General features: G+C 40.2%; 1 protein-coding gene across 1 annotated transcript; it reads right to left on the reverse strand.

The window, feature by feature from the left end:
• SLC38A4 (solute carrier family 38 member 4) lies at positions 1–27,798 on the reverse strand (the record flags this gene model as incomplete). Its single annotated transcript, XM_079776007.1, has 15 exons — positions 27,673–27,798; positions 22,215–22,305; positions 21,588–21,703; positions 18,774–18,847; positions 18,215–18,307; positions 13,958–14,039; positions 13,785–13,867; positions 13,629–13,687; positions 12,484–12,759; positions 12,273–12,352; positions 10,918–11,018; positions 8,898–9,022; positions 3,921–4,065; positions 1,543–1,640; positions 1–102 (listed from the first exon to the last, which is right to left on the reverse strand). The coding sequence occupies exons 1-15, from the start codon at positions 27,789–27,791 to the stop codon at positions 1–3; spliced, it is 1,644 nt and encodes a 547-aa protein (XP_079632133.1). The 5' UTR covers positions 27,792–27,798.

Raw genomic sequence — 27,798 nt, forward strand, 5'->3', positions numbered from 1 at the left:
TTAGTGATGCTTGGAATTCGGGGGGTTGTAAATCCAGTCAGTGATAATGAGCGCCATGCTTCCACTCATGAAGATGATGCCAACCACGAGGAAAATTAAAGCCTGTAAGTCAGAGAGAACTTGTTAGGAACACAGAAACCATCCCTACTTAGCAAAGCTTGTGCTAAGTCAGTAAACAGTAAATTGTTTACCTAAGCCAGCAACCTGATTTGCCTATTGAATTGTATTATTCTTATAGCTCAGCTATCCATGCCTAGCAATTCAGTCAATTTAGAACCCTAGTTCAGGAAAGAGGGTGAATACAGTAGAGAGATTTTAACCCAAGTGTTCAAAATATGGTAATAGTTCATTGATTTGGTACATCAAAATGATGGAATACCCTGTAATCATTAAAAAGTCAAGCAACAGAAAACAATTTAATGACCAGGGGAGAGCTAACAATCTTTTAGGTGAAAGAAAGGCAGGTCATAAGAGAGTAGTAGGTGTGATGAAAATTTATAAAGCCAACAAATAAAAATAAAATCCTAATATATGTTGCATATTCCTTGGGGAAAAAAGGAAGTGTGTATGTGTGTCATACAATGTTTTAGAATAGCAACACTAGAAGCAGCCTTATTTAGTACCACACAGGTCAACCTCCCAATTCTATATTCTAGGAAGCAGCTGCTAATTTCTTTTTAACTTGAAAGAGTCTAGAATATAATTTTACTCATTTTTACATCTGATAAACTGAAAATGGGTCACAAAAAGGACAAGTAACTTGCCAAGGTCACACTGCTAGAAAGCCCAAGGAAGACTACATAGAGTAGAAACTTGGGGGTGAGATGATTGGAGGAGCCTTTGATACCAAATTGTCCTGAAAAACCCCAAGAGGTGAATGACTCCCAGGCAAAATTCAGGGTACTTCTGTAAGAGGCATTCTTTTCAAGTCTTAATATAAGACTGTATTAAGCAGTCATGGATAATATGTTATTATTGGAAAAACAATTATTTCTAGTATATTTTTCTGTAGTTATATTACAGAAAAGAAGTACATACTCTCCAGTTTCATAAAACTATATTTTATATCTAAAGAGGTTAACTGGAAAAGGAGTGCTTCTGCTCTGGATCGCAGTCCACACCAGAGGACAAGAAGCTCTGCGGAGGGGGAAACAAAAGTCACGTCTTTTCTTTTGGCCTTACAGACCTAACGAACATGGCCAAGAGGTTTACATTCTTTCTTAACACTGTCCTTCCTGCGTAATTTCCCCGAAAATAGTGCCACAAAAGCTTTGTGGGGAGACTAGGATGCATGTGCGCTTGTGGGAGAGCTCCATTAGCCTCTGACAGATAGGAAGAACTCAGGTATTTGAAGAGAAGAAATCCTGGTCATCTGAGCCAGAACTCCAACCCCCTTTCTCTCCACCAGAGAATTCGAATTCATCTTTGATGGTTCATTCTTGTTCAGCAATTTACATTTTTTTTTGAACTATGTGTATTTTCAGGTTTATTCCGAGTAGTCAAAGAACAACTTAAATGGGAAAAATTGCAAGCCTTACTTACCCCAACCTTTTGGGGTGACCGAAGTGGTTCTTTCTTGACAAGTTTAAGATAAAAAGCTGCGGGGAGAATGAAGATCAGCATAGTGGCAGAAGAAGCCCCTGAGGAGAGAAACACGGGACAGGTCAATGTCTTACATAGCAGGTCTGACTCAGCAAGGCAAAGACGGGGGCACGCATTTTAAAGACACCAGATCTAAAGCTGCCCTAATCTTAGCATTAAATCCACTATAAGATCCTCTGGGTGCTTATTCAAAGAAAATATGTTTATAAGGAAAATTAAACTGTACCTAACATCAATAGCTGCATACTAAGTACACATAACCTATAATCAATAATAAAACAACTGGATGTTACAAATTTACAGGAAATTAATAATACTATAAGCATCTACTAAGGAGGCTGAACTCATCACACACCCTTCCTATTTGCTTCTAACTTTTCAAGTTGCTTATACCTAAGTTTTAGAAGTTTTATACAGTATTGTATTTAAAGTTGTAGTAAACCCCCAAATCAGCAGAATAAAAATATTAAATACTAGAGGCCCGGTGAACAAAATTTGTGCATGAGAGGTGTGTGTGGGGGTGTCCCTCAGCCCAGCTTGCACCCTCTCCAATCTGAGGAATGTCCAACCGCCTGTTTAGGCCTGATCCGGGCCTAAACGGGCAGTTGGACATCCCTCTCATAATCCAAGACTACTGGCTCCCAACCACTCACCTGCCTGCCTGCGTGATTGCCCCTAACTGCTTCTGCCTGCCAGCCTGATCACCCCCTAACCACTCCCCTGCCAGCCTGATCGACACTTAACTGCTCCCTGGCTGGCCCGATTGCCCCTAACTGCCCTCCCCTTGCTGGCCTGGTCACCCCTAATTGTCCTCCCCTGCAGGCCTGGTTGCCCCCAACTGCCCTCCCCTGCTGGCTCGGTAACCCCTAACTGCCCTCCCCTGCTGGCCTGGTCACCCCTAACTGCCCTCCCTTGTTAGCCTGGTTGCCCCTAACTGCCCTCCCCTGCTGGCCTGGTCTCCCCCAACTGCCCTCCCCTGCCAGCCCGGTCACCCCTAACTGCCCTCCCTGCTTGCCTGATTGTTCACAACTGCCCTCCCCTGCTGGCCTGGTCCCCCCCCCAACTGCCCTTCCCTGCAGGCCTGGTCCCCCCCAACTGCCCTCCTCTGCAGGCCTGGGTCCCTCCCAACTGCCCTCCCTTGTTGGCCTGGTCTCCCCCAACTGCCCTCCTCTGCTGGCCTGGTCACCCCTAACTGCCCACAACTGTCCTCCCCTGCAGGCCATCTTGTGGCAGCCATCTTGTGTCCACATGAGGGCAGCCATCTTTGACCACATGGGGGCAGCCATCTTGTATCTTGGAGTGAGGGTCAATTTGCATATTACTCTTTTATTAGATAGGATATTCGCAGGCCACACAGTAAAGGGAAATAATATGCTTTACGAAAATCAATCTCTTCCTCCTCCAAAGATATCCTTAATTCTCAGCTAATCACAGACCTGAGAGAGCATCCTGAAGGTAAAATCTGTCTCCCTTACTTTTTTTTTTTAATATATATTTTATTGATTTTTTACAGAGAGGAAAGGAGAGGGACAGAGAGCTAGAAACATCAATGAGAGAGAAACATCGATCAGCTGCCTCCTGCACACCCCCACTGGGGATGTGCCCACAACCAAGGTACGTGCCCTTGACGGGAATCAAACATGGGACCTTTCAGTCCGCAGGCCGACGCTCTATCCACTGAGCTAAACCGGTTTTGGCTGTCTTCCTTACTTTTTGATGCAGAGTTAAGACATAAGTGCTAACCCTGGGTCCACTCCAAGGTATAGGACTCGACTTCTATGGGGCTCAGTCTCCTCGTCTTTCAGAAAAGGCAGCTGGACTAGATGACCTGTAAGGTAGCTTTTGGCACTAACATTTTCGGATCATGTGAGTAACTTCCAGTGTCACCTGGGAGGGAGGGAAGGTGACAGCTGGAGTCCCATGGGACTATTAGGAAGTCTGGGAGCCTGAGACAGATGGGGATTCTTGGCCTCCCAGGAGAGGCTCCCTGTCTGCCACTTAAGGGGCTATCAGCTTGAGTTGACTACATGAAAAGGTGGAGGGATTAAGAAGTATAAGTCGGTAGTTACAAAATAGTCATAGGGATGTGAAGTACAGCCCTATAGAGAATATAGTAAAAAATATTATGATAACTATGTATGATTTCAGATGGGTGCTGGAAATTTCAGGGGGAACACTTCATAAAGTATATGGTTATCTAACCACTATACAGTATACCTGAAATTAATATGAATTAATAGTAAATGTAAACTGTAATTGAACAATAATTTTTTTTAAAAAAGTAGATGGAAGAAAATAAAAGCCTTTCTGAAACTTACCTATGAATCCAAAGATGTATTTTATAGTTGGCACAAGGATGACCAAAATATTGTTAACTGCAATAAGCATGGCTGCAATCAGGATATGTCTTATCCAGCTGAAGGGCCTTCTGGGAAATAACAGTGTTGTCACTGACGTACGAATCTGCAACAAGAAAGTTCAAAGGCAAGGTCACTGCTTTGTTTTTACTTTATTATTTAAAACTAGAGGCCTGGTGCACGAATTCGTGCACGGGTGGGGTCCCTCAACCTGGCAGGCGATCAGGGGTGATCGGGGCCGATTGGGGCCGTCTCACCCAGTCTGGGAGGAGGGACCGTGGGAGGTTGACTGGCTGGGGGAGGTTGGCTGTGGGAACATGCTGACCACCAGGGGGCAGCTCCTGCATTGGGCGTGTGCCCCCTGGTGGTCAGTGCGTGTAATAGCGACTGGTCGTTCGGTTGACCAGTTGTAACCGTCACTTAAGCTTTTATATATATAGATATTCTCATTGCTCTGGAGCATTTTCTTTGTTTCTCCTTTTTCTCCCAGAAAATACCTTGATGCTGATTTTTTTTTTTTTTTAGAATTTTCTTACTGTGGTAAAATACACATAACACAAAATTCACCATCTTAATAATTTTTAAGTGTACAGTTCAGTGGTAATAAGTAAATTCATATTATTATTCAACCTTGATGCTTATTTTCAATGTGTTATATTTCCTTATTAATATATTTATCATGTGCTCACTTTCATAATTTTTTATTAAAATCTCAGTCAGAAAGAGATAAAATAACAGACAAGAGATATAATTCAGAGATAGTAAAACCCTTATTGATTTCTAATTATGTCTCATCAGACTGGATCAAGCATTAAGGGTGAGCACTGAATTGATTTGCATGGGATTGCAAATTGAATCTTTACAAACCTGGGTTTTTCTTAACTTCGCATTGTACTTAACATGTTTTTTTCCACCCAATTTTTTAAAATTATACGATTTTTAAAAATTTACTCCTTTCTCTTTCTACCCATTTAGTACCCCCCCAACAATTATAGAATATAAATGCACAAAAGACAAAGAACAGAACCTAATAATGTTAACATTCATCATAGTTTCTAGCTTAGAGTCTTGCACACAGCAGGCACTCAGTAAATGTTGAATTAAATGGAACAGAACAAATCTTTCCCCTCCCTTCAGGGTCCTTGACAGATTTCAGCCCTATTTTAGTGACTGAAATAAGTAGGTGAAGGGTCAGGAGAGGCTCCCTTGGCAGCAGCTGCTCAAGTTACTCTGATGTAACTGGATGAAAGGGCCCTTTTGAGTAGAGGGAGCGCCAGTTATGTTTGAACAGCTTAACAAAGTTGGAAATACTTTTATCTTTGGAATCTTAGAAGACACTTTTGACTTTGTGGAATTAGCCGATTGGCTTTTCAATAAGTGAGCACTTCATTTAAGCTGGGACGTCACATTTTTAGAAATGCTGGGATTGATTTGCACTTTAAAATTTTACTTCTGAAGTCTCTTAATGGCATGGAGATGGGAATTTACTTAAAAGAGAAAATGTAAAATAAAGTATTTTGAAACACATGTATGAACGACAAAAACTTCGCACTGAATTGCTTGCAGTTTCTAATGTGACATTCCTTTCATACCACTCCACCAAAATGAAAGCCATCTGTTCAGGTTTAAAAAGCAATTTCATTTCCAGAATGGCAAACCAGAGAGTCTCTGGAAATGGTTTAAGAGCGACTTTGTAACGGGTTTTAAAAATTGGATTAGCAAAAATTATGGAAGTCATTGTGCAGAGGACTGGGGAAAGCAAATGCCTTGATTTTGTTTTCCCATCAGCTTATAAATTCTACATTATGTCCTACTTAATACTGTCCAATCTGGTCTAATTAGTGGGCTTGAAATGAGCTTTCTATGGTACACACATAGTGCTGAAGGGTTTATTTGTCTGCAAGTGCTAAATTTATAGAATAAACAAGTAGAATATAGGTTATTTCCAGGCAGAGGTCACATCTATGTGCTTTTTAGTCCTTTGTTAAAATAATGCATTTAACTGAATAAGCTGAGTTAGAGGCAATCCTATATGTACAGTATAAATGGTTTCTTAAGGTCATATGGCTCCCAGAAGGATGAAGGTTTAGCATAATGAACACTGGCTGGAGTGAATGGTGAAAGCTTGCTCCTCATGGTGAATAAGGAATAACAAAACCCAAATGGAACCGAAGATGTATAGTGTTGCCAATGTATTCTTGAAGAGGGCAATAGGGCAGCAGGGAGGCAGCAGGCTGCTGGTGATGGCAGGGGGAGGTGGAAAGGAATAGAAGGAAACCTGCTGGCCGTTCCATGTTAAAATGCAGCCTTGAGATGTGAGCCTGGGATCAAAAGATCCTCAGCAATTCTGTTTACCTATGTCAGGACAGAGATCACTCTGGCTTATTACCCACAAAGCACTGCCTGCTGCTTCACTTATCTAAGTGCCCTTTTCTCTACAGACACAAACTGATAAGAACCTGGAAATGTGGGTCAGATGCTATGGGTGGGGGAAGTCCCCAGCAACCGCCATAGCTTCCAACTCTGAATGATTCCAAAAAGCTCCAGAGCTCTAGAGAAAACTTGTTATTTCCAGAGAGTGTTCTGAACGGGAGCCTTACTTAGGAGGTGCTATGTTCTAATGCAGGACTCAACGTGAAAGTCAGAAATGTGGAGGGAGAGGAGAAAGTGGGAACCTTAGATCTAAATTCTAAAAAAGAAAACTTAAAAAAAAATGAATTCTATTGCTTAGGAGTAAATCACAGTTTCACTTTGTAGGATTGCTTAGGACAATACCTATGGATCACGATTTTATTCCAGTTTTCGTAGCAACATCTGCCACATTTCTATGCCTACATCTACGTACAATTAAAAACAAATCTGAAGGCAACAGACATGAAAAGAATGACTTTACTATGATCAGATGAAATAGAAATAGCTAGAGAATCTGAGACTTGATCTCTTTTTTGTAAGGTGTGGCAGGTGGAATTTGAGTCTCTGTATTCTTGATAAACCTGTTAGAATCATTTGCTTTTCTGTTTTTCATGTTGTTGTGTGAATTGTACTATGTAAAGGAAAGTGTAAGCTAATATGCATTATTAGTCCTTGGGGAGGACTAACAGACACCCTGCCCCATATCATCTCCCTTCTACTACTAAGAAAGAGAAATGTTGGGCTGCCAGTGAAAAAGCTCGCATTTTAATTCACTTCATTTATTCATCTGCTCAACAAACATTGCAAGCTCTCACTATGTGCATTTGACTAAGAAGGAAAAAAACTAATCTAACTGGAGAAAAGAAAGATAATAAATGGATTAATCAAAGGAAAAACCATCCAACCATCATACAGCAACAAAACCATTCTCATACCTTCCTGGGTTTGTAAGAAAGAGAGCCCCGTTACATGTTAAAAGAAAAAGAATAAAAAAACCAAAAACCCAAAACCCAACCCTAAAATTGACATATTTTCATCCAGATTAGGTTTTATTTGCTTGTTTGTTTTATTATTTATATGGGGATATAAATCCACTGCCATGATCCAGCCATCACCGTCATGCTACGAGTGCTACATTAGTTTCACTGGTTCTGATTAGCTGTGTGACCACAGCCACATCTGTTAATCCCCTGACACCAAGACTTAAAAGCACTGTATTCAGGGTTTATGAATAAAGCAATACAGAGGCACATACCAGATTTCTTTTACAAAATTCTTTGATTCAACAGTGATGCGTCTACTGTGTGCCAAAATGTAGTTAGTGATCTTTACATACAAAAAGAAGGGCTCCCAATATTCTTTCCCAGTGATGTGATTTGCTTAGAAATTCTACCCTATAATACACTTTCTGTTTACAGCTGTCTTCCGCCTTGTCTCCATGATGGAGCTGATTTTAGGCTAAAGCTGTGTACCTGTCATTTGAAATACGTTCAGATATATGAGAGGCAAGACATTATTTAACAGTAAATATTAGCCAACATAGTAATGAGGATCTGATTTCATGCACTCATGAAAAAGGAATGTGCCAAAAAATATTTCCGCACACACACGGCATTTAAAGTGACCACAGGGTCATTATATGAGCAGTCCTCCTCTGCTTGGCCCTGTATGGAACGTTCTGTGCAGGACGGTGCCGGTTACTGTGTCGCTTATTTCCCCTCCTAAAATGAATGAGTAAATTCAGTGTTTATGAAAGGAGAAGAGTTGGCAGGAGAGCACAGACCTATGTTTATCCATAGGTGGTGGGTTTAACTCAGGCAGCTCAAATCTCTACAATCAGCCCCGCTCTGTGATCCCAGAAAAACTGACGCCAACGCACATGCCAGGAAGGGGCACGCCAATGAGGACATGTGTCGGCTTGGGGGGCAGTAGAAGAGCTATATGATGGATAATGTAACTTTTCCAAAAAATTTGGTTTTAGGATGCCATTTACTTCACACGAACCCCTTTTAATTAGTCTTCAAGGAATTAGGTTAAATAATGCGACTTTTGGATGTTACTGTGTCACAATAAACTGGGCGGGGGGATGAAATACCTTCAAAACCGTGGTGAAATGTAATATGAGTTGAAAGTTATTGTGGTTTTGGCTTTCAAGTGTCAGAAGTTATATGAACTCCTACTCATTTCTACTAACCCACATGATAGAAGTTCAAGATCTGTGTGTTTGTTTGTTTGTTTTTAAATTTGAATTTAAAAATAAATGTCAGCCTCAATAAGGCTGGAAATAACTAAAAATAAATTTCATGATTTCCGCCCCCCCCCTACACTTTAAAAATACCTAACATCTAAAAATACTTGCTCTATAGTCAATTTTAAGTGGCTCCAAAATGCTGTATAAAAATAATAATATTCCTCGGGGATTGCAATTGCAAACTCACATTATAATTAAGCCCATATCAAGTCAGAACATATGTACTAATCTACGGAGTCAAGCAGGATCCTTTCATCAAAGCTCCATGTACTCACCGGGAACAGGACAATGGGCACAGTTAGCGTTACTGCCATGAGGACCGCCAGGCGTACCATGAGGAGAGTGGTGTCAAAGGTGTACACTTTGATGTAAGCATGAAGTAATTCATCTTCAACTTCTCCTACAAAGAGGCAAATAGAAAGAGTCTATTTGGTTACCTCTGGCAACATTCTACAGAGGGAACATAGTACAGTAGAAACAGCTCATGTCAGCAAATCCAGACACTTCTGTTTTTACCGTGTCTCTGAGCTTATTTACCACTGAACAAAGGGACCCTGAAGCTTATACATTGCAAAGGCTATAATGAAATTGCTGAGGGGCTTCTCTAGCTCATTTGCATGGTGATAAATTTATTTCTGCTCTACTGAAGCATCACAAAACAGATGATAGACTGAGGCGCTCTGGTTCAAGGTCATGAAAGGCTCAAGCACCACCAGTGTCCCTCACATCCTGTCACCACCACCCGCTCTGGCCCCACCTGCCCAGTCAGCCTGAGGCAGCTTATCCTAATCCAGTATGGAAACCCTAGTACAAATGATCTATAACAGGGGTCCTCAAACTTTTTAAACAGGGGGCCAGTTCACTGTCCCTCAGACAGTTGGAGGGCCGGACTATAGTTTTAAAAAAATATATGAACAAATTCCTATGCACACTGCACATATCTTACTTTGAAGTAAAAAAACAAAACGGCAAAAACACCCGCATGTGGCCCACGGGCCGTAGTTTGAGGACGCCTGATCTATAACATTTTTCAAGCTCAATGATTATGACTCCATGACAACACTAATACACATACATTTGGATTTTTCATGTTTTTGCTTGTCTTATGAAACTCTACCCCTTAGAGTCAATATAAGTAACATGCAAGGATGAGTTAGCATGAGTTTTACAGGGTCTCTCAATGAATATTGCGCTAAGATTAAGATGGTGCCCTCCTGGAAAACACAGTCATTGAGAATTTCAAGCACAAATGACAAGGAGATGCTGATAGAATCAGATTCAGTCTGTTTTTCCCATTACTCTCCTCAAAATCAGACAAAGAGGATAAAAAAATATATTCAATGATATTGACCGGACTTTCATTAACTCACTACCAGCAAGGACTTAATGCCCACTCTAAAGCAAGTACTTGGTTAATAGCCAAATGTTGGTCAAATAGAATAAAACTCAATCAAATGGTGCTTTCCCTCCCCCTGTCTTTCCCCCCAACTTGTCTTGCAAACAATTTAATTTACGAAGTCACTCAGAAAAATGCGAAAAGTTAAGTTTATACAAAAAGTATATTTATGATTGGTCTGAACAAATACTAGCAGGCCAGTGTTTGACTCCCTGAAATTTGTCTGTAGGGCCATGCTTCGTGGAAGGCAATGACAATCCTATTCCTTTTGTGTCCTGTTAAGATGCCACAGAGGAAGTGTTTTAGGCATAATCTAATGGGGCCATGTCACATTTTGTTTTGTTAGTACATTCCCAGATTGAAGGGAATTCTAGCATGTACTTTTCTTTCTTTAGGAAACCTTCATTATAACAGAATAGAATAGAATGAGCAGAAAATATTGCCTAATGCTCCAAGCCCTCAGATTCGACTTAACTGGTAAATGAAAAACAGGTTCTAACTCTAGAATGTTGTACTTTTTCTGCCATTTGTTTGGTAGGTAGTTATTCTACCAGTAGAGCTTTACAACATGCAATTGGATTCACTCTCATTGCTTCTAGCCTGAAATGGACTAGGGAGTCAAGCCAAAGAAATACCACCTATCCCAGAAGGAAAATATTTAAATTTGAGGAATTAAAAAAATATATGAATTTACAAATTGTTGTAACTTGTTAGCCAAGCTGGTTCAGGTCCTATTTTTTGGGGTCAAGTGACATGGTTAAGAGAGCATGTTAACCAAGTACTTGTATCTACAGTTCATGCTGCTTAAGAGGATAATTAAAAGAATGATACCTACTAGGGTTAATGACCAGTTCAGCCAGGATTTGCACAAAGAGAATGACTTTGTCAGAGTGACCTACCATAAAATGTTAGGTAACCAAAGAGGGCAGCAAGCAGGTACATGACGAGCATCCCTGTGATGGAAATATTTGACACTGACTGCATCTTCCTCCGGGACCGACTGGAAATAAAACGAACACTGAGTTTTGTTTCTTTAAATTTATGAACAGGTCACTGTTTAAAACTAAAATAAGAAAATAATGAAAGGATGTATGTCATTATAAAACCTCATTTCTGATGCAGAAGCATAGCTTATTTAAATTTGTCTTATAAAGGATTTGTTTCCATTTTTCTAAAACATTACTCCTTCGGTCTTAGAAACAACCACCTTCCTAAAAGAGGACAAGTTTATTTCCTGTTGACAAGTAAGCTTGTCTACTGAGAATTTAACAATGTAATTAACATGAAAGCCTTAATATTTCATAGTGAGGTGGGTTTAATGAGGACAAGTACTTACGTGAATCAGCAAAGCCCTACCTCTAGGAGTTCTGATATTATTACCAGGATACTTGATATTATTACCTAGACAGCTTCTAGAAATCATTCAGGAAGGCACCCAGTGGCTTGAGATCAATTGTCAGGCCTCTAGAGTAACTGCTACATGTGATTTTCCAAGTCAGTCAAAGACATCAAAATAATTTAAAATTCCAAAAAATTTTTATGAAGTAAATCAGAATTTATGGGGAAAGTTATTGCTATTTAGTAAAAACAAAGACCGAGATTATTGATGTCTGTGTTAAAGAAGCTGAAAATTATTATATGACATTGTCCCTTAAGGGCAAAGAGGGAAGCTGCTATAGTGGGCTCAGATCCAACTCATCCTCAAGTGGATGCAACAACCTCAAAGAGCAAAGAGTATTAATGACATAGAATATCAGCTGGAAGAAACAAGATTGTCTAGCCAGTGTCTCCATTGTACAGTTAAGACAATGGAGGCCAGATATTGGCACATCTCTGTGGTCAATGTCTTCTAGACAAGGGATAGGGACTGACCACAGGTGACATCAGTGGCCTCGTAAGGTCACCCTAACCATAATTTTTTATCTTTATGAGTGTGGTAGTTTCCAGTTCAAGTGACATCACTTCTTTCCACCAAAATTAAACTTTGAATTCTCCATGCCGGCCAAAATCCTTACAGCCACTGGCTTCTCCCCTTCCCGGGATCCTCCCCTGGACCATTAGGGTGGAGGAATAGAACAGTAGGACGTAGAGAAGGTAGTGCAGTGAGGAGTCTGACTCACACCTTTCTGAAGAGTAGTTATAGCACAGACTCTCTGAAGAGAAAGCTATAAACCATGCTACTGAATAAAGCACCCTTGAATATATGAGCCCATTTTCAAAGCAAATTAGAATGCTGAAATGATGGCTGCCTTACTCTTTAAGTTCACTGTAGATGGGAAGGACCTCAGGGTGGCACACAAAAGCAAATGCTAGGATAGGAATTGCATAGGCCGTCTGAAAAACAAAGACAACACCGCATGTTTAGCATTCCAACATGATGGCAACCCCAGGCCACCTCAGCTTATGCAATAAACGCTCAGAGGCCACACTGCTAGGCTCATTAGAGACTCAGGCCTCGCACTTACCCGGGAGTTGAATACAAAGTATTTGGGTTGACACTTGTCATCACTGTGAGCTTCATACTCTACTCCGCTGCCATGAAGAGAGTCCTTGGCCTGGTTGTCATCGAGCTCTGCAGGATTCTGGTGGGTGTAATCCATCATGAAGTTCACACCACTGCTCTCAGAGTTGTTAGGTAGCATTACCATGTGCATTGGAAATGTATTGTTGAATGTCACATTTCCAACATTGTGATCCAGATTGGGCAGAGGGCAGGGTATTTGGAATTTCTTATAAATCACCTAGACCCAATCATAAAAAACAACAGCGTTAGCCTTTTGAACACAATGAAATGAAAATCTGTTTGTGTGCCTTATGGGATGGAGGTGAGGGGCCTATGCTGAGGATTCCTTTTAGACTAATGGAGACTCCCTCTAGCCTCTGTCCTAAGGAAAGAGCTGGAACTATGGTTGGAAGCCCTACCCCTTAGAGTCAACAAGACAGTATTCTGCATGAATCCATCCTAAGCTTCATTCATACTCTCCATGAGAAAGATGATCATTTCCTTGCTCTGCTTCATGTCTTTTATTTTTTCAAACTAATAATAATATGGGTTATTAAAAACTCCCTTCTCCTCCTTTACCTCTTTGGAGAAATGCTGTATAAAATCTGGCACCCATGATATTGCAAGGAAGTCCTTTCTGGTAGGGATTGGGGAGACGTGAGGAGAGGGACTTCTTCTTTAATCCCACTATGGTTGCCCTCTCTTCATAGGTAGGATGATTAAGAGAAAAAGGCTAATTCATGCAGATATGGCTAATTCTGTAGACTACTCATTTCTCTTCTGGGACTCTTCTTCTTCTTCTGCCACCTTCTAAATACTAGGTTATTGTCATGTTCCCACTTGAAGTATTCTTTTGGTCCAAATATACATTGTGTGACTAAAACATACTATTAACAATAGTCTTTACATTCTAACTCAACTATTTTTAAACTCATGACTGTTCTTTTCTCATTCCAAGTTAGAATACAAAAAAAATATTGTTTGTGTTGCAAAAACTATTTCATGCTAGTGAGGTGCTTGAACAACAACAAAAAAGAACACTAATTCGGGCACTAGATGCCTCTCATGCTCCCCAAGCTGTAAGAATCATGTCAATAAATCACTTACCACACTGACAAAAAACACCATGCAGGTAAGAGAAAATCCACTGGTATAACCAAGGTAACCTAGGAGTTAGCAGAGAAATTATGGAAGGTGAATATGGCATCAACAATCAGCTTACTATAAATATAAAACAAAAATTAAAATTAAAAACAACTTTACCTAAATTTTTAAGTAGAGAAAGTGGGAGAATGACTCCAACAGACACAAATATGACGAGGTAGTTGCCATCGAGGTACCATTCTCTAGAAGAGAAAGACAGACCAGAATATTGGGATTGGAAAAGACCAACTAGAATGAGTCACTTGACATAGCAGAGAGAACATCAGACCTACCCAGTATTTTCTTCAAGTCCCATGAATGCTTTGATTACTTCAGGTAGTTCGTATTTAATGATAAAGAGGTAGGTTGACATTGCTAAAATGAAAAGCATGACAGCTTAGTAGAGTGCATAGCATTAAAGTCACGGGCAAGTTGTGAGAAGTCCTTGCATTTGGGATACACATTCTTCCCCATAAGGTGCACATTCAGTCCCCCAAATGGCAAGGAAAGTTACCCACTGTGTATTCTGTACTGCTTCCAAGTTCCTTCCAAAAATAGCCATTTGGCCCTCGGGCTCTGGCGTCCGGAACTTCGCTAACAGTATCAATACGATTCTGTGTTCATCCCGCTCTGAGGTTTTCAGTGAAGCTTCACTTTGAATGTTTTCCCCTCATTAGTCACAAGTCATCACGGACTGTGCTGGGTGGTCCCGTCTTAGTGTCTATAACTCGAGGAGGGGCCTGGCAGCAAAAGGCCTGGTGCATCAGGTAGACTACGTGTCACTCCAGCTCCCCCCAGGTGGATGCCAGTCTAGTCCTCTGTATCTCCCTGAGCGGCACACCAAATCTCAGGCCGCTGTCTCAACCGCCGTCATACTGGATTGATAAAAGAATACAGGAGTGGATGGCGCCTCCCCCCGTGGTCAATGAAGTTCTTCCTCCTCTACATCCTGGCCTTCCTTTGGCCAAATAAGAAATTATACAAAGTGGCAACATTTCTTGAGTATTTAGAGAAGTGACAGATGTGTGATCATGCACTCTTCTAAAAACCTGATAAAATCTAAAAACCCAATCCCTGGAAAAACATACACTATATGTGTATATATGCATAATATATAATTTTGCCTACAACTGTAGGGATTTATGCAACATCCCTTCCTCAATTCCATCCACTCAGTGATTTGTGATTTGACACACCGTCAAAAGTTTCAATTAAAAATAAACGGACGGGTTTTACATTGGCAGCTTCAGCTGAACGCTACATCCTTCAGGCGAATTTTTGCTAACACGTTTTAAAGCAGTTACTAAGTTGTAAATTAAACTATTAACATTAAACGAATGAATATTAAAGATATCTCCTTAACCTCAAATAAATGGAAGTAATAATGGTGATAATAATCCCCCACACTTTTAGTTCTGCACATCACTCATTTAAACAGCAAGGAGGTACATTATTATCTTCATTCCGCAGCTGAGGGCAGAGGGCTTACATGGCATGTTCAAGACCATGTAGCTTGAAACTGACAGGCCTCATCCAAAATGCAAGTTCCCTGCTTTCAGGCCAGTGCTTCTCCCCTATTGTGGAGTGAAGTGATTCTTACAATACCTGCTGTATCTTCTGCAAACACTATTTGGTTAATCTTTACAAAGCTTGGCTAAAGCGAAATCTTACAGAGAGTAAACAGAGGAGACATTTCTGATTAACTGGCTTCGTGCAGTACCATTCAATTTTAGAGAGCTATTATTGCTGACTTTCAGTGACGTTACCACTGTTAATGTGTTTGGTCTTCAAAAATTCAGAATGATCCCGACCTGTCTGGTTAATGTCAACATTATTCTGCCAGCGTTGAAACATCCATGGTAAATGTTAATTTTCAGGGGACTGAGAAAATTGAACGTTCTAAATGTGGAGTTGCTAAATACAGAAATACAAGTGATTCCCCTTAGGGCAAAATAACCACTCATCAAATAGAGTAACCAAAGTGAGAGCATTTTTAGGAACTATATATAAAATTTTATCTTTCTCCCTTAAAGCCACACTTCTTGTCACGTGTGTGGCTTCATCACCAGACCACTTTATAGTTTATGCCATTATTTAGAAGCATAATAGTAGCTATACTTTGAACAATAGACGGTGCTATTGCCACTTAGCCTGTTGTAGTCAGGGCTAAATATGTGTGAGGTTATTTCAGTTGTCCAAACAAATAAAATAGATCAACTGTAGCTAATCTTATGAAATGCTCGATACTTTAAATCCTAATAAGGCTGAAAATTTGAACCAAATGTAGAGCAGTCTATTTGGTGGAGGATGGGGGGCTTACATGCTTATGACCCCAAACCAGTAAAATGAATGAAGCAATCCTGGCAATACTGCCAAATTCTGCCCAAGATTGTAGTCTTAATATATAAAAATATGAGAAGAAACAAATATAAATCAATATATTCCTGGATTTTATCTGCTTAACAACTATCCATTATCAGGAGCAGATATAGTTAGATAAGGTTATTAAAAGAATCGCTGCATTCCAGAAATCCTAAAAAACTCCAGTGATTTTATTTGTCAAAAAGGGATACCTATTTGCAACATCTCTGTGCAAGTTTATTTACTGCAGCATCATCTGTAAGAGTGAAAAACGGGAAACAATCCAACTGTCCATCAATAAGGGATTCAGTAAACCTATTATGCTACGCTGGCATGATGAAAAACGCAAAAGCCATTAAAAAGAATAATACGTGAATACAGTCAGGGCATATTGTTAAATTTTAAAAAACAAACTGCAAATCAGTTTTATAAGAAGATCCAATTCTAACAGAAACAATATATTTATTAAATTTGGCATAGAGAAAAACCTGAAGTTGTTATTTCTAAGGGTGACTTACATAAACATTTCCTTATCATTTATATTTTTAAGTAATGTTTTAGTTTTTCACAGTTAGCATTTATTTGTCTTATAATTATAAAAATGTCCATTTAAAAAATAATCAGAAGGGCTCCAGAGACATGGACATCGGATCCGAAAACCAGGGAGGAAGGAAGCATGTGCCATATGTTGTCTTCTTTCATCCTTGCAGTGACCTTGTGAGGATGGAATATTACTCCCATTTTCATAGGTGGAAAATTAGACTCAAAGGAGCAACGTGACTTTCCCAAGGTCACAGATAGTGACAGAAATGGACTCAAATTCAGGTGCATCAGAATCCAAAAGCCTATCATCTATGAAAGAGTTTTAAATACCTTTTAAAAATAGTAACAGACAAGATACCTACAAAGAGGGCTAAGGGAGCCCAGAGGAACTAGGGAACACTAGTTCCTAAAAGCCTAGAGAAGTGGCGGGTTGTGGGGGGAGACAGAGAGAGAGAAAGAGAGAGCGAGAGCGAGAGAGAGAGAGAGAGAGAAGAGAGAGAGAAAGAGAGAGAGAGAGAGAGAATCTGTGTAATTGTGTTTGTGTGTTAGGGTAGAGAACTACAAAAACAGGAGAACTGAATATAGTTTGTTATGGGATGACACAGGACACATAGAAGATAGATAGGTGAGATAGATAGATAGATAGATAGATAGATAGATAGATAGATGATAGATAGATTTGAGGGGGTTGGTAGGAAAGGTATCAGAAAGGTAGGGGAAAGATGATGAAGGCCCTTATGTATCAGGCCAAAGAGTTTAAATTTTACCTTGAAAATAATGAGGAAGAATTTTATGCACAGTAGAAGTAAGAATAGATTTGATTTGAGAAAGTTAATCTGTAGGATAAATTAGAGATAGGAGCAGGGGAAACTCAAGTTCAGGTGATCACTGTAGTGGTGAGAACAGAATGAGAGGAAAGATTGAAGGGGTAGGTAAGAGATAAAATGAACAGGAGCTGGTTGGTATTCGACTGGATGTTCAGGGTTAGGGAGAGAGTGAAAAACTTAGGCTGACACCCAGATTTCAAGGAAGGTTTTACTCTATATTTTAATTCTAGAAGTCATCGGTAGGGTTTTATATAGTACTAGTAGCCCATTTGCAGGAAGAATCCTGCAAGCGGCCGCTGCGGCCTTGTGCTCTGCCGCTGCCGCCGCCGTTGCAGCCACCATGCCTGCACCCGCGCACGCCGCTGCCGCCTGCCCCGCCCTGCCCCGCCCCGCCCTGCCTGGGCTTTCCCTCTGGCAGCCACCTTGCTTTCCGCTTTTCCTCCCTCTTCTTTCTAAGTTGTCTTCAGTCTTCACTCCTCCCTCCCTCAGTGTATGCAAATTAACTGCCATCTTTGTTGGGTAATTTGCATAGTCACACTGATTGGCTGGTGGGCGTGGCTTTGGCTGGTGGGTGTAGCAAAGGTGCGGTCAATTTGCATATTACTATTTTATTAGGTAGGATTTCATTGTTACATATTGTTATTTTTAATTAAAGAGGGACAGCAAGTCTATTTTTAAAACTTATTTTTTTAATTTAGAAACTACAAAGCAGTTATTTTTCTGTATGTAAAGTGCTCGTGTATTGCCGTAAGAGTTTTCTTATATAGTAAACATTCTTTAGAAAGTTTAAGTAGCCTGTTGAAGGCTATATCTCCTTACCTCCAATGTTCTGCATTGTAATGGAAATAAAAGCTGCGAGTTTCCCAGGCCATCCAAATGCCTTTTCCCCCAATTTTTCATAAATCAAAGACCCTACAATCAAAGATAAAATAACCTTGTTAAAAAAGATTGTTTTAATGGCTAAAATATTTCTATAATATAATTCTACACTGGAGTCTCAAATGTATGAATAAGAACCATATATAAATGATAAACTCAAAAGATGCAATATCAAAAAACAATGCAAAATATGTTAAAATATGCTGCACACAAGAAGCAGTGGCTTCATTCATGTGAGCTCCATGCAGCAAGTTGAAACTCTTATTATTTGGATTATTCACCAAAATATTTTTATCTATTTGGCTTCAACTTGAGCCAGTTGACTTTCCCGTCTCTCAGTTGCTCAAATAACTAAAAACATCGAGAGACCATGTCATTGGGATCAGAAGAAAATGAAGTGTGAAACTGACCAAAATCATCCTATAGTTATGGAGCTATAGACTGGCATACCCTTTAAAGAGAATCACAATAGGACATTTGGACTTAACGGGTAGCATACCTCCTTCCTTTGAAGTCTTCAATAAGAGGTGAACTGAATAGAGTGATAATATTGCCACAGCAAGCAGCATGATTCTGTGAGGGGAATAGAGAATAGAAATAAGTTTCTATAATACATAAGACATAATAACAGATGTTACAATAAATTATCATATTGGTCTTTTCAACCATTAACTTTCCAAAAGTATGGATTTGGGGGAAGCTGAGAAATCCTTTTCAGAACTCCACACATACTCTTTAATGTTACAGAACTGGAATGTGCTATTACTTATGTACCAAAACCTACTACTTTTTTTTTTTTTAGTGTTACCCAGTAGTAAAATCTGGTTCATAACTTAGGTGCTAAATATATAGCGAAATTAGCAAATACCATATCTGCTTACTCAGCACATGGGGCTATGTACATCCTATTTGCATGATAATTGTACCAACATTTATAGGGCTATTCAATAGTCTGGCTAAACCTTAATCTAAAACCTAAAAATAGAAAAGCCGAAGTGAGCAGCGTCTGAGCTCCATTACTACTATTCCAGCACATTAGGGGTCAAGTGGTGAACGAGAGGGTCAGGCAATAGAGAAACAGAAAGGTAAGTGTAGGGTGCAGGGAAATTGTTTTCTTGTATTAAAAAACATCATTTCTGGTTCAGGACCCTCCACATGTCTACATGCATATATGATTTCTTTATCGAGATAGTTATCAGTGTCTCTCCAAAAACAAGACTTGAAAAACAAAAATAATATAGAGGCATTTATGTAATAACTTAAAGAGCAATACTAAATGTTATCTGACATTAAAAAAAATCATATTCTTTGTTTTTACATGAAGAGAGCACACTAAACATTTTCCCACCGTTGATCATGTCCTTTGGTAACTCCCGCTGCAGTCAGTGTTGCAACTGTACATTTGGACCACAAGTTACTAATTTTTTAATGACTCTGACTTTGTTGTGCCAGAACTGACTAATCAATGACTTGTTCATGTGCTCTTCTGTATGCCTTATGAACTTACCCATTCTTAAAGAATTATATAATGCAGATGACATTATTTTGTTTCTTGGAAAAATACTGGACATTCCCAGTATGCTAAACACAGGCTTGCTTTGGCAGGAAGTACTCAGAGTAAAACCAATGAAACGCTGTGTCATTTGCTGTGAATTAAGGGAGAGAGCTGAATCCAGTCTGTGCTGCTTACACATAAAACATACCCGCAATGTAGAGCAATTTAGCTTCTCTGGCCAAATTAATCTGCCACATGTTTGTAAGCCTGAAGTGAAGCCCTTGTTTCTAAAACTGGAATATTCTCCTCCCGTGAAAATGATCTGTGGCTCTAGCATTGGGGGAAATGTTTAGTTTTTCTGTTCATCAGTGATCTATGCTAACGTCCTAATTATTGATAGTATGTGTAATTAATGAGAAGATATTATATATGCAGCTATATATGTGAATACATCTCTAGCTAGGAAGATTCAGAGAATTTTTTAAAAAATGAGTTTATTTCAAACATGGCTTATAAAAGTAAAGTTGATATAAAAACCCATTCAGCTAAAAAAGATTATAACTAAAGCACTTCAATGAAAGCACTAACTCAATATAAATATTTGTAGTCCTGCCTGATCCTTAGCTCTCAAATAGCTGTGTGATTATCTAATCATAAGTGATGTTCAGAACATAAATAGCATATATTTGTAATATAAATATTGCATTCTTAGACAGTTATTTAATGCTGTAGCATTGCATTAGAGATTGTGATCTGCATTCACGCTGATGCCTGACTAATATCAGACTTGATTCCTGTGAAGAATTCCAGTGCTGCCAACTGTGTCTTGGAAAATACCAGGCAGGACGTAATGCACACAAGCATCTGTGGCTGTCTGTCACCGACAATGCAGTATCCTTCCTCCAGGTCAGCTGTGTGACATTGCTAACCTTAGGCAGCTTTTGACTACAGTGCGTTTGATTAAAGTGTGTAGGTTTAGGAATAAACTTGGGCCACTCCACAAATATTCCCTGTGCCAAGCCTGTAGCAGGTCTTGGGGATACAAACATGTGATGAGTGAAAACAGACTTGGACTCTCTGGAGGTTATAGTGTAGCAAGGAAGATAGACATTAATGAAATAAATCATACAACTATACTGAAACATTAAAAATGGTAAGTGTATAATGAAGGTGGTAAGGTGGTTTGTCCCAGTCATGAAGGTCAGGGAAGGCAGCACGGATGTGAGGTTGAGCTGAGATATCAGGAGTTAGCTACATGAAAAGGAAAGAGGATTTCCAAGAGCATGTGCAAAGGCCCTGTGGTAAGAGGAAACATGGCGCCTTCATGGAATGGAGAGCAGGCTAATGTGCCCAGTATGTCTGGTGCCCAGGGACATGAGAGATGAGGTGTGACACAGAACCAGGGTATGCAAGGCCCTGGTTTAAAGTGGGTCTTTTTCCCAAAAGTGTTATAAAGTCAGCTTTGCTTCTGAAAAAGATCTTTTGACTACTAAACACCAAATTATTTTAAGCATCCACTAAATAATGAATTAGTTTTTTTTAATGGTCCTATAGGTTGTGGTATGGAGCTTCTCCATCGCTATGGTTGGTTGAGAGCATAAAGTTTCTGCCATTTGATTAGGGACAGTTGGTTGAACATGTACTATGATTTGACTACTCTGATTCTTCCTCAGGTTGCTGTTTTATCTAAAAGCAAGAGGAATATGCTAACTTCTCAGATTATTTCTGTTCACAAAGATCAAACTTCAGATTGTTAATTAAAAGAACACCAGGTATATATGGGCTACAAACCAAAAGTGGACATGTCCATTCACTTACACAAACAGTATGATTCCTGTGTTGGCCATGGCATAGGAAAGGCCCAAGATTCCACTGCCCATGATGGCATTACTCAGGTTAAATGAAGACATTCCAAACGAGGTGTTGCCAGGATGCTTGAAGAAAAAGGGACACATTATAAGCAAATATCTACCAGAGAATGAGGCAGTTTTGGATTATTCTTATTTTCACATTATCTTTATTGGAGGAGATTATAGCCTGAGATTGAAGACTAAGATAATATCACACGAATAAAAGCTTTTTTATTGACTCAACTTCAATAAAAGCATGTAATTTTCAATGGAATTCAGTGCTTAGCTCTAGCAAGGATCTCAGTAAAAAAAAAAATACAGGTTGAGTAACACAAAGAAGGGAAAACATGTATGATTGCAGATTACATTTGGGTTAGAATGATTTCTCCAAAAAACAAATAAATTTCATAAATGATTTATGTAGCCATATGGCGAACAGGAAAAACAAGCCTTTATTCCAGTAAGGGCCTGAATAAACAGAGAATGTGCTGATCAAGGCTTGGAAAATTTCAGTCACACTGTTTTCCCACAGAGACCTGGGTAGATCAGACACCCTCAAGTCCTGTTTATTGCCTGAAAGCAGAGATTCACTTACATGTTCATCATCATAATCTGCCAGCTTCTTTTTCCCCAAAAATCCATTTGTCAGGAATTTCTGACTTTCATCATCTTCATTAGTAAATTGACTGAACGAGAATAGAAAAAGGAAAATAAGAAAGTAAACGCATCTAAGCAAATGCTCTGAATTATATCTATGTTTCAGGTGATTTAAGTAACTGAATAAGGGGAGGAAAAACAGGACGCCTAAAACTTTTTTCTCTTTTCCTCCATACAAGCATCCCTTCCAGCCCAATGACTGAGCTCCAGTTAGTGGAGGGAAGGAGGAAGTTATGAAAGAAGAAAATATTGGCGCCTTAGTTGGAATTTATAAAGCCACATTTCTTCTCCTCATATTAACTGTGCAATAAAAAGAATAATTAGAGCTCACTTTGTTCCCACTTAGAGCTCTTCCAAAGGAAAGATAAAGACCCATAATGGAGGTTTTTCAACTACTCCCACACTATAATCAAATCATTTTATTAATTCAATAAATGCTTATTAACTGACTAGGCACTGTGGTCCTCATCTCACCTGATGCTCAAATATACCCATGAGAGGGCTTTTTGTGCCCTGAGTCTAAGGACAAGGTGACTATGGCTCATATAAGTGAAGTCACACGCTTACACCCACCAGACCCCAAGTTCAGCACCTTCCACATGCTGTCCCAGGCAGGGGCCTGTAGCTGATATTTTCCTCTTTTCTGTCTCCACCTGTTTATTCATATAACCCTCTCTAGAAAGTAGTTCATTGGTAGCTTGATGTTGTGTTTGGTTGTTTTTGTTGTGTGTGTTTGTATATTTTAGTCACTCTGAAACTAGGCTTGGGTGATTAGACAATGGATGAAACTAAGAAAACATTAAAGAAACCAAATGAATTATTAGAAGAGTTGAGAGGAAAGCAGGCCATTAAAATGTCACTCTTGATAGAACATGTGATCTTGGTTTACTTGTGCACAGGCTGGAAGCTACACACCCCTAACTGTGCTGGTTGGTTCCTATAGTTGCTTGCCAGGGGCTTTGAGGGTATGAACCTAGTACCAGCCACATTTCCAAAGGCTTGACTAATGAGTCCAGCTGTCACCATTGCATATGGATACTGCACAATATCACACAGGCTTTCTTTTGGTCATATGAAATGCTCAACTATGCATGCTTCTTCAAAGTGCCTTATAATGAGATTGATTGTGATTTGTAGCACATTTCTTACATGTTAGAGTAAGATAAAACAATTGGAGAATATTTTATTAAAATAACCCTTATAAATAAAAAAGTGGAAAATAATTATTATGGGAGATCTGTGCCAATTATCTATACTAATAATAGAGGAATATGCAAATTGTCTGAGACGCTGTCACATAATGACCAATCAGGACGGGGGCAGGGCCATGGCCGAGAGCTCTCAGCATGCCTGTGCCGGGGTCTGAAGGGTGCGGAGAAGAAGGGAGAGCAGATAGGCAGTTAGGGGGATCAGGCCAGGAGAGGAGAACAGATAGGCATTTAGGGCGATCAGGCCAGGAGGGGAGTGAAGATAGGCAGTTAGGAAGATCAGGCTGGCAGCGGAGAGCAGATAGGCAGTTAGGGGGATCAGGCCAGCAGCGGAGAGCAGATAGGCAGTTAGGGGGATCAGGCAAGGAGGGGAGCACAGATAGGCAGTTAGGGTGACCTGGCCAGGAGGGGAGAGCAGATAGGCAGTTAGGGTGACCAGGCCAGGAGGGGAGCACAGATAGGCAGTTAGGGGGATCAGGTCACCAGGAGAGAGCAGTTAGGCAGTTAGGGTGATCAGGCTTGTAGGGGAGGGCAGTTAGGGCCATCAGGCCAGCAGGGGAGCAGTTAGGGGCATCAGGCAGTCAGGCAGGGGAGTGGTTAGGAGCCAGTGGTTCCAGATTGCAAGAGGGATCCCAGATTGGAGAGGGTGCAGGCCAGGCTGAGGGACCCCTCCCCCCCATGCATGAATTTTGTGCACCAGGCCTCTAGTATTTAATAATAAGAACTAATCCTGAAATGAACCTTATGAGGAAGAGGGATGAAGAAGTTACTTTTTGAGAATAGAGAACAATTATCACAGGTGTTGACAGACCAGCATACAAAATCACAAAGTTCTATGTGCTTTCTAGAACCTAAGGTGTGGGTTTTCAAGACCCTCAAGTGTACATCCAAGTTGGAACATTTCCTGGCATTCTCCTCCTATTTCCCATAGGAAGTGTAACGCCCTCAGATGCTGCCTTCTTCCATCTCTGTACTCCACCCCTTTGTGTTTTATTTAATCTGTAGTTAATATACTTGCTATGTGGAGACTGGTATATAATATTCATAATTAGAATATGAGACAATAAGATGAAATTGAGCCTAAAATGGGCCTAAGGATAAAAACAAAAGTGATTTAAACTCTGGAACACCCAGCATTCTACTTTTTACCTTAATCAATAAACTAGAATCCTTTAGTCCATGAGTAGTTTTTAAAATTTAGAATGTGGAAGTAATTAGATTTTTCTCTAAGGCATTTGCATGCTCTTATTTTGGCATGGGATGAATTGTGCTCAAGAAACATGCCAAGATTGTACAAAATATGAGGAATGTCCCCAGTGTCTTAAATGTTTTGATACTGAACCCTGCATGTATTGAAAACACAGTGTAATGATTCCAAATAAATGCATTATGTTGAATTTCTCAAAAATTTACATTTCAAACCAAATAAAAACAAAACCCATTTTAAGGTCATTATAAAATTGGAATCCAATGACCCATGTTTGAATCAGAAGTGAAAAGGTAAGGCACTGTGAATGGTCCAGAACATGCTGTTTGAAGCTTAACAAAAGCGTGCAAATGGAATGGCTCCACAGGGCTGTTCTTGGGACGGTGTCTCCTTCAGCGTGGCCACCTCTGCAGAGCTCCTCTCTGCGTGCATCCTTCTCAGAAACAAAAGAGCCCTCCGACTTGGATCAGTTTACCCAGGGTGATGCAGTAGAGGAGAAAGAACAAGTTTGCTGAGTATTATGTATATTCTAGGCATTCGTTTTATGCTCAGAAAAGTGGGTGCTCATTTGCCATTCTGCATTTTCTACTAACACCCAAAGAAGATAAATACCTTCTCCAGTGTTAGGCAATTACTAGGCAGACTCCAAAGCCCTATGTTTTACCACATTGTTTTTTCTGCTGTAGAAAATACCATCATTTACATCTCCAAGGTCTTTCTTTTTTATTTATTATTAATAATCCTCACCCAAGGATATTTTTCCATTGATTTTTAGAGAGAGAGAAAAGGAGGGAGGGTAAGAGGGAGGGAGGGAAGAATGGGGGGCGGGGAGAAGGAGAGTGAGTGAGAGAGAGAGAGAGAGAGAGAGAGAGAGAGAGAAGAGAGTGTGAGAGAGAAATATCAATATGAGAGAGACACACCAATTGATTTCCTTCTGCACATACCCCGACTAGGGCTGGGGATAGAAACTGCAACTAGGTATGGGCCCTTGACCAGGAATCGAACCCAAGATCCTTTGATGTACAAGCCAACACTCTAACCACTGATCCCACTGGCCAGGGTTCCAGGGCCTTTCTAGTCCACCAACTAAACTTCACTGCATTGACTCCTTAGAGGAAGAACAGTGCTTCCTCCTGATGGCCTTTCCTGGGTGTTGTGAATAAAATGAGACATCCTTGTTTGAAGATAATATTCTTTTTGTTTGTTTGTTTGTTTGTTTGTTTAAAGTATTACATATGTCTCCTTTTCCCCTGATTGACACCCCGGCCACTCCCACCTCCAGGACAAGCCCCCATGAAGATAATATTCTTTACTTCAAAAATTCCCTTCTGGGTATCTTAAGTCATGCATGTGTATTATATAACATTGTTTGAGAAATTAATTTACTTATCAAGTAACTATTGTGCACCTGCTATGTACCAGGCAGTGGGACATATGCCGGACCACAGAGGCCATTAGCCTGCTGTAGTGGCATGATGAGTATCTGGATAGGGAGAGGGTGTACAAAGGAGGGGGTGCCACTACTCCCTGGGGGAAGGCTTCATAGGAGACCTGCCCTTAAGCTGAATCTTGAAGGTGAGTGGAGTCACTAGAGAGAAAGGGAAAGGTGGGTAGGTGATACTAAAAGAGGGCATTCCAGAGAGACCGAGAAGAATGCGCGAAGGCACAAGGATCTGAGAGCGGCTCATGAAGGCGAGATAGGAGGGTAACACAGGGAGCAGGCAAGAGATAGGACAGGAGAGTGAAGTAAGGGACAGATCATGAAGGGGCTTACATGCCAAACAATGTATAGTCTCATCTTTATCTCAGTTAATGGGGAGCCATGGAAAGATTTTACCTAAGAACGGAACATGAGTCAATTTGCATTTGTAAAAGATTACTTTGCCCTAGCTGGTTTGGTTCAGTGGAGCATTGGTCTGAGGACTGAAGGGTTCCAGGTTCAATTCCTGTCAAGGGCACATGCCCAGGTTGTGGGCTTGATCCCCAGTGGGGGGCATACAGGAGGCAGCCAATCAGTGATTCTCTCTCATTGATGTTTCTATCTCTCTCTCCCTCTCCCTTCCTCTCTGAAATCAATAAAAAATATATATTTTTTAAAAAGTTTACTTTTGCAAGGGGGTGGAGGGCTAGTTGGAGGAGAACAAAATGTATAACAGGGAGCCCAATCAGATGATAGACAGGTGAGAGAGGATGAGGGCCTATAGTAGGTAGCAATAGAATGCATACAGAGAAGAGAGTGAATTTGAAACATCAATGAGGTGCACCCAACTGGATGTATTATTTGGGATCGGAGATGTGTGGTTTAACAACTGAGGTCTTTTGGTTGAGTTGTTGAATGACAGCGGGTACCTTCACCATCATGGGAATTACTGGAAGAGGAGCAGGGTTTGAAAGGAATCACAGGAGTTCCATGTTAGACATTACAACTTTGACTTCATAAATTAAGGCAGTTCAGATACATGAGTCATCCAGTCGAGATGCGTAACAGACAGGGGATATAATGATTTGGACTTCAGTTAAGAAGTCTAACAGGCTAAAGATACGGCATATGTTTAGTGGGTAAAAACCATGATAGTTATGAATGAGCTTCCTGATAGGGCACTTTTACTGAGAAAAGAATCCCTACAGCACTCTGGAGATGGAGCAAATGTTAAAGGGTAGTCAAAGGAAGAAGACTCTAAGATAGAATGGTCCAATAGGTAAGAGAAGTGATAGGCTAATACCATTTAAGTTATTCTATATCATTAATGAGGATAGGAACAATGTAACTTCAATTCTAAATTAACCACACAAAGGATTGACATATAAAAATGGTGTAATAATCAGTACTTCAGGATCAGGGAGTTGATGGGTTAACATCGATGCCATTGTTATCTGTCAAATAGGTAATGCATTCAATTCTTCCTGACAAACACCTTGTTTTCCATGTCCACAAACCTGTCTAATTTTCCCATGGAACCTGATCGTTTTTAACCTCATACCTGCTCATTGCTGCCTTTTCTAAGTTCCCCATCTCGGAGGAGCTATCTTGAGCACTTTCTCCACTGCTGCCCTCGTCATCGGGTCCCATGTTGACATTTGTCAGTTCCACGGGATCCATTTGAGCC

Source organism: Cnephaeus nilssonii (genome assembly GCF_951640355.1).
Source record: "Cnephaeus nilssonii genome assembly, chromosome: 6".
NCBI classification, from domain to species: Eukaryota; Metazoa; Chordata; class Mammalia; order Chiroptera; family Vespertilionidae; genus Cnephaeus; species Cnephaeus nilssonii.